Source organism: Alexandromys fortis, unplaced genomic scaffold (genome assembly GCF_014885135.2).
Source record: "Alexandromys fortis isolate MF-2015 unplaced genomic scaffold, M_Fortis_MF-2015_v1.1 scaffold_84, whole genome shotgun sequence".
Lineage (NCBI taxonomy): Eukaryota > Metazoa > Chordata > Mammalia > Rodentia > Cricetidae > Alexandromys > Alexandromys fortis.
In genome coordinates, this window is record NW_026068017.1 from 816613 (window position 1) to 824126 (window position 7514).

At 44.6% G+C, this 7514-nt stretch overlaps 1 protein-coding gene across 1 annotated transcript in view; it reads right to left on the reverse strand.

Moving 5' to 3' along the window:
• The window catches only part of Zzef1 (zinc finger ZZ-type and EF-hand domain containing 1), a 137114-nt gene that overhangs the window by 19375 nt on the left and 110225 nt on the right, over positions 1–7514 (reverse strand). The window contains 4 exon segments of the mRNA XM_050162721.1: positions 4055–4220; positions 5260–5358; positions 5958–6126; positions 7219–7362. Of these exon segments, the coding sequence (XP_050018678.1) occupies positions 4055–4220; positions 5260–5358; positions 5958–6126; positions 7219–7362 (578 nt within the window).

Genomic DNA, 7514 nt, shown 5'->3' on the forward strand with positions numbered 1-7514 from the left:
GAAAGCAAGATATAGCATATCCCATATAAAATAAAACTAACAAAAAGAAAAAACTATCAAATGGACAGGGAAGACAAACATTATTTTGATACTCATTTATAAAATAGAAAATACACTTGCAAACTTGCTAGACCTGAAATCTTGCCTCTAGGAGAAGCCCAATCCTTCTCAGACCTGTGTGCAGAGAACCCTGAGTGTTTGAACCTGGAGTGGGCAGGGGTTGTGATCATAGTTCAAAACCCTCCAGAAGAGAAAATTAGGAGCTGAACAATATTCTGGGCTCACTATAGGGTAATATGCATATAATTAATGATTTTGCCATTCTCTTTATTTATTTTTTCTTCTGTACTTGAAAAAGAATCCTCCCCTTTGAGAGCTGTCTCATCAGTCACTTCCCCCGAAAGGAGCACATGTTCATAAAGTAAGCAGATGGGCAAATTCAGTCTGACTTGTTTCATTGCTAGTTTCAGGGGACCACTAGAAAGTGAAGTAAGAGGCATCTGCAGGACTGTCCTCCTCTGGGATTGGCCCTCTACTCTGGCCTCTGTCACCCTCAGGCCAGCAAATCTTTAACTTTCCAAAAAGCTAGTATGGCAAGGCATTCTGGGATATGTGGCATGCCCTTCACCCTCACACACTCCCTTCAGGCCCATAATGGAGGCGTACAGGGCTATCAGGCTGGTGTGGAAGGGCCAGTGGGAGCACACTGAGAGTTCTCCCCAGGCTCAGGAATATAGGGAGTCCCAACTGGAAAGAAGATCAATGTCAGCCAGCAAATTGTGGAAAGACATCTAACCCACAGGCAGGAAGGCCTGCCAGCCTGAAGACCTTGGCAATGTGACATATTGCTCAGACAGCATACCATCCAGGTCAATACTGGAAGCCCGCGTGGAGCTAAGCAACACATAATGTCTGCATATGAGGACGTGGTACTAGCAGCAAGCACACCCAGCCTTCTCTTACCCCTCCCCTGCTGCCAGCCTAGGGCTGACAATGAGCCATCACATTCTCTTCCTGACTTGAAAATTCCTTTAAGCTTTTAAAAATAACAACTTCATATTACTTTTTACTTCAAGTATCATTATCCCACACTGGCTCACACTCTGTGTATCTACGCCTTAAAAATGCGAGAAAGAGCAACTCCTACTGGTCAGGGTCTGAGCAAGGGGGTGTAGGCAGAATACTTGGCTGCTGTGTATATAGAAGAAATCACCAATACTTTCCTCTGAGATGAGTACTATGAAGCTACAGCCACATTCCTATCTATTCAATACTGTAGTGGAAGTTCTACCACAGTAAAAGGAGGTCAAACCCTGCTCCTGCACATTGAGAGGAAGAACTAAAACTCACAATCACAGATGCCATGACTGAGCTCTTGATAATCCACACACTCACTCAGAATAGATGCGGGATATAAGGGCAACAGGCCAAAATGCTACAGCAGCAAAACAAAAGTCACTTTCTTTTGTCTGGGATGGTCTTACCAATGTAAGACTGGCCTTGAAATGTCCAAGCCTTCTGGGTGCTGGGATTATGGGCATATACCACCATACTCAGCAAATTTTTAAAATAATAATTATAAAAGAATAAAAAACATTAAATACCTAGAATACCATACAAAATGCTGTATGAATTGTCTACAGAAATGTGTAAATTATTTCAAGGACCTACACAATGGAGGAATGATGTGGGATCCCCTCTGTATGCTGTGAATATGCTTTATTACCACTGGCTAATAAAGAAGCTGATTGGGCCAATGGCTTAGCAGAATATGGTCAGGCTGGAAGAGATAAGAAAGAGAGTAGGCAGAGTCAGGGAGACACCATGTAGCCACCCAAGGAGAAAGATGCCAGAATGCCAGAACATTACTGGTAGGCCACAGCATCATGGTGATACACAGATTAATAGAAATGGATTAATTTAAGATATAAGAGTTAGCCAGAGTTAGCCAGGAATATGCCTGAGCCATTGCCCAAACAGTGTTCAAATTAATATAGTTTCTATGTGATTATTTGGGTCTGAGCAGTTGGGAAACAGTCTCTACAGAAGAAGATAAAATGGCTGTGGATTAGAGGATTCAACTTTCTAAGGAATTTGATTTCCCTCAAACTGATATGCAGAGCCTCCTGGAATCCCATTACGAGGCTGGGGGTGTGGCTCAGTGGCAGTGTGGAAGGCTCTTCCTCTCACGTGGAAAGGTAATATAAAAATGAATAGGAAAGTCATGGGCTACGTCCCAGTACCACAAGAAAAGTATCACAGGCCAAGAGAGAGGTTGAGAAGCGTGAACAAGAGAGCACATATGTGCATAAAAGGGTGGTGGGGACACAGGAAAAAATGTTTTTCTTTTTCAATTTGAGACAGGGTCTCATTATGTAGCCTGGAATTCATTATGTAGATCAGGATGGTCTCCAACTCACAGAGATCCAATTGCCCTGCCTCCCTGAAGGGATTAAAGGTATGTGCTATCACACTAGGCTAAAAAAATTTTTTTTTAGTCTTTGGTTGTATGTACTTGTGTATGATCTATGTATGTATTCGTGTGTGTGTGTGTGTGTGTGTGTGTGTGTGTGTGTGTAGATGCTGTCAGTGTGCATGTGGAGGCCAGAGGTCGACATCAGGGATCTTTCTCAGTAGCTTTGTACCTTACATTTACCAATTTCTCATTAGATATATTCATGTTATTTTAAGTGTGATTGTTTTGCTTGAATGTATGTATGTGCACCAGCCTGCAGGCTTGGTGTCTTTGAAGTTCAAGAGAAGACACTGGATTCCCTGGAACTGGAGTTATGGATAGAAAACCACCATGTGGGTGCCGGGAACTAAAGACCTGCGCAAGAGCAACAAGAGCTCTTAATTCAAGTGCTGACACATCTCTCTGGCCCCATGCACCTGTTTTTTGGGGGGTGGGGGATGAGTTCAGACCTCACTGAATCATCTCAGCTGACTGGCCAATGAATTACAAGGACCTACCTGTTGTTGCCCTCCTTCCTCAAGTACTGAAGAGCTGAACTCAGGTTCTCATTTCTCTGCAGACACTACAGATTAAACCATCTCCCCATTTTTTTTATCTTTTTTTTTTTTTGAGACAGGGTCTCATGTATCCTAGGCTTCCCTAGAAATCACTATAGTTGAGGATGACCTTGATCTTCTGTACATGAAGAAATTAACATGGTAATATAAAAATGATAGGTAAGTTCTGGGTAAAAAGATTTGTAAATCACTAGGGAAAAACTGGCCGGTCACACTGGGGTTATAAATACCTAACACAGCCTGGAACATGCAGGCAGATCTCTGAGTTTAAGGCCAATCTAATCTATATAGTAAGTTCCAGGCTAGCTAGAGCTACATAGTGGGACCCTATCTACAAGCAAGCAAGCAAACAAACAAACAAATAAACCAAAAGCAGAAAAACACACCCCCAACACAGGTCAGGTATATATGGGGTATACCTGTAACGCCAGTGCTCAGGAAGCTATGTGGGGAACTCAGAGCTCTAGGCCAGTATGGGCTACATATTGGTTTTAAACACAACCAAAATGCAGGACAATCTTGACGTAAAGAACTAAGCTAAAAGACTTCCACAATTAAATTAGTAGATATGTAAATCAGTCATAGAGCTACAGTCATTAATACAGCACTAGCTTACAGACAAGGAAATGCCCAAAGTTATAAATACATGGGACCAAAGGTAACAGTACAGAGTGCTCAGGGCAAACTCAAAATAAGCAGAGAGCCAAAGCAAAAACTTGACGCCAGAAACTCAAACTCAAATACTGGCATTCACCCCAGGTGGATGGCAGATGTCTTGTGAAAGGGAAAGTGATTAATATTCTAGAAAGAAACAGTAGATGCTTTTATGATATTTGAATGAGGCAAAAAATACTTACAGGACACGTTAAGTTAGTAGTTTTTCAGTAACTTAAAAGAAATGATGGATGAACTCAGAAACACTAAAATTACATTTGTCTTTTTTCCTCAAAGATACCATTAACAAAGTAACTAGGAAACAGTGGGAGGAATTCAGGAACTAACTAACCCTGGCACTGCCTACCTGTGGGTGCAGCACTGCACAATCCTCAGCAGTAGGTGGATGGCTTTCAGTCGCTGATGACCAGTCTGGCGGCAGGCCACACCCACCAGCCATTCCCAGATCTTGGCCAATGGGAGGTGAGGTACAACCCTTTCTTCGGACAACATCTGCTTCAAGATCTCAAATCCTGGAGCCATGCCGAAACACAGACATTTTAAAAACAATTATTAACATTAAGTTTCACATTTTGTAAACTGTACACATTTTGATAGGGTGAAATAATTTATATTTTGGCTGAAATCAAATTTCTTTCTTTTTTTTTTTTCATATAGGGTTTCTCTGTGTAGCTCTGGCCATCCTGGAAACCAAATTTCTTTTGTAAAATAACACAAAAACAACATTCTCAGTTCCTCATTTTTGCAAAAGGCCCTGGTGTTGGGGAATATTCAATCACACTATGAACCCCAAGTTTGCATTCATGTTAATTAAATAAAATTAATCTTGGGTCAGGAGACTGAGTTAGTTGAAGAAAGCAATCAAAGCACATCAGAGGGCATCTGGAAGAGATAGAGATGTACCGGAAGTAGTAGGGAGGGGTTCTGATGGTGTGGCTTTTTCTGTTTTGTTTTTGGGAAGTGGAAGGACGGGCCTTTCGGGAGTCAGTAAGGAGAGAAAGTTAGCTAAGTGCTACTCTCTGAGCTAGCAGGTTTTCACCAGCCTTTGAGTCTCAAGTTTTATTTATAAGTAGAATGATAGAGATTTAGTTAGAGCTACCTTTAGTGGCAGCATCAACAGAGCCAGTGCCTGAAGGAGCAGAATTCTCACCAGGCTGCAGGCTGAGCGCTGGGCTGCTGCCAGAGAAGCAGGCCAGTAACTGCGGAGTAGCAATTGCTGACTGAAATAGCAGTAGATTAGGGAGGGCACAGTCACTGTGCCGAAGATAAAACAACACCCTGGCAAAACAAACAAAACCAACCAAACAAACAAAATCTGTGTCTTCTTTTAGATCCTGACCGAAGGGTCTTATCTGATCATTCAAGTTTGTAAGTAGTCAACCAAGTCCTGGTGAAGAAAACCAGGCACGTGGGTTGAGAGACACTTTTGAAAGGCCTTAGAGAGAGACAATAGCTGCCTTGATTTTAACAGAAGTCAGTAACATAATGGCACCTCTGGGCAGAGTGTGTCTGGGTGACAGAGCATACAAAGAGAAAGGGCAGAGCACACACCTGTCTGGAAACGACCCAGGTGTCCAGCTGTCACAGTGAATCGGTAGCCCCACTCGGTGTTGCTCATGTCGGAGGTAAATCGGTAATACAGAGTATCTCCTGGATCACAAAAACCAGAGACAGGTCAGGACACGGGAGCAACAGGATGGCAGCTGGGGTGTTTCTGATGAAATACATTAAGCTGGTGTTAAAATCCTCTAATAATTTCTCAATTTTATGCTTTTTAAAAAGTTTGTTTTACTTTTATTTTGGGTAATTGTTTTGGGGTGAATGGTAGTGTGTATGGTAGGCATGTACATGCCAAGGTATATATGTGTTGTTGGTTCCCTTTCCATCACGTGGGGCTTGGGGCTTGAACTTGGGATGACAACTTGGCAGTAAATGCTCCTACCACTGAGCCATCTCATGACCTAAACATTATATTTAAATCCTTCCTATGAAGTCTATACATGCTGGTGAGATGGCTCAGTGGGCAAAAGTACTTGCTGACAAACCTGATAATGTGAGTTCAATCCCTATGATCCATGTGGAGAGAACTGACTCCAAGTTGTTTCCTTCTGATCTCCACAGGAGCACTGTGACACATACTCAGCCCCTTAGATGGATGGAGGGAGGGAGGGAGGGAGGGAGGGAGGGAGGGAGGGAGAGGGAGAGAGGGAGAGAGAGCAAGCAAAAATTTAAAGGAAAAGTCTGTGTACCTGGAAGCTCAAAATCTTTCCACTTCTGCTGGGAGCCACTGAAGTTGTGTCGGTCCTGCTGAAAGTCACTACTGCTGGACATGGCTAATTCGTCACAGCCTTCCTCTGTGTTGCACTGAGGATCAAATTTGATTGAGAGGTAGATTGCACCAGGAATGTGAACTTTATCCTAGGGAGGGAGACAGAGAATACTTCTATCACAGTCACTAGCTACCACTGTGGTTGTCACTGTAACCAGGGACATGGAGCATGAGCAAACCATAATCCCCCCCTCCAGCTCTGTGCAAGGGGCATAGTGGGCAGCCAGGAAAGGTGCAGAGGAGGGTGCTTCCAGAGAGCTCCCCAGGGGAGGGGACACAGAGCATCAGCGTGCCTTTCAGATAGGGTAGCACGGGAGAGGTCTGCGTGCTCCGAGAGTGGCAGGAGCATGGCTTCGGGTTTCTGGGAAGGCCATGATCATGTGGATAAGAAGAGGTGTCCAGACTTCTGGAGAGCATGTGCTCTGATCACAGCTTGAAGAGGAGTCACAGCTGCTAGGGAGCCAGGCAGGGTGGAAGGGTGAGATTGGGAGGAAACACCAGGAGTAGCCCCAGAGGAGAGGCCAGTCTGGGACCATCAGGAAGGCAGAAAAGAGTACAACTTGTTAGCTGAGAGAATGAGGCAAGGAGAGAAGAAGCTTGTAAGGCAGAGGGTGAGGAGGTACACCTCTGTGAAATAAGAATGTCTCAGCTGATCAACAGCTTCTGAACCAGCCTCTGTGCTCCTGTCCCAACTGCTGTAGACTACTCCCATCTAGAAGCTCAGGCCTTGCCAGCTCCAGCATCTCCAAAGGGCTAAAGAAAGGTGCAAGACAGTGTTGAGTCATGAGAGTAGCTGAGGTGGCCCACACCAAACTCCTATGGCTCTCTATTTAGACACAAATTCAGGATGGAAAAGATGAGACTGTGAGGGCTGAGTAATTAAAAAGGGGCTAGTGCCTCCAAGGTATGGCCTGATCATCAGGAGACAGAGAGGTTGGTTCTGGATCCCCACACAAACTCACTGCTGGAAGAAGCTGAGGATTCACGCAGAGGCGCTTACAATGGGAAAGTATATTCTCATCTGGAGCCAGGAGACCACTTTTCCCTGTTAACACAGCTAAATCTGGCGAAGGGGAAACCTGCTGCCCAGGCCTCATGGCAACAGACAGGAGATGAGGAAATGTGTTGTTAGTTAGGACTGGTAAGAAGAGGGAAGGTAAGGTCTCTGATGTTCCGCCTACCTCAAAGCTGGTGTTGTTGTTATATGGGTGTTTTGATTCCCTCACTTGCACCTCCATTCCTGGTTCCTCCATGAACTGACATGCAGCCAGGGCCATGGTCCCCAGCATGCCCTCTCGGCAGCCCTGGAGCACTTTCTGCAAGATCTGAGAAGAAAGAAGGTGGTTAAGAGCAGGGAAACCAGTGTCATCAGGAGGGAGGGAGGGAGGGAGGGAGGGAGGGAGGGAGAGAGGGAGAGAGAGAGAGAGAGAGAGAGAGAGAGAGAGAGAGAGAGAGAGAGAGAGAGAGAGAGAGAGAG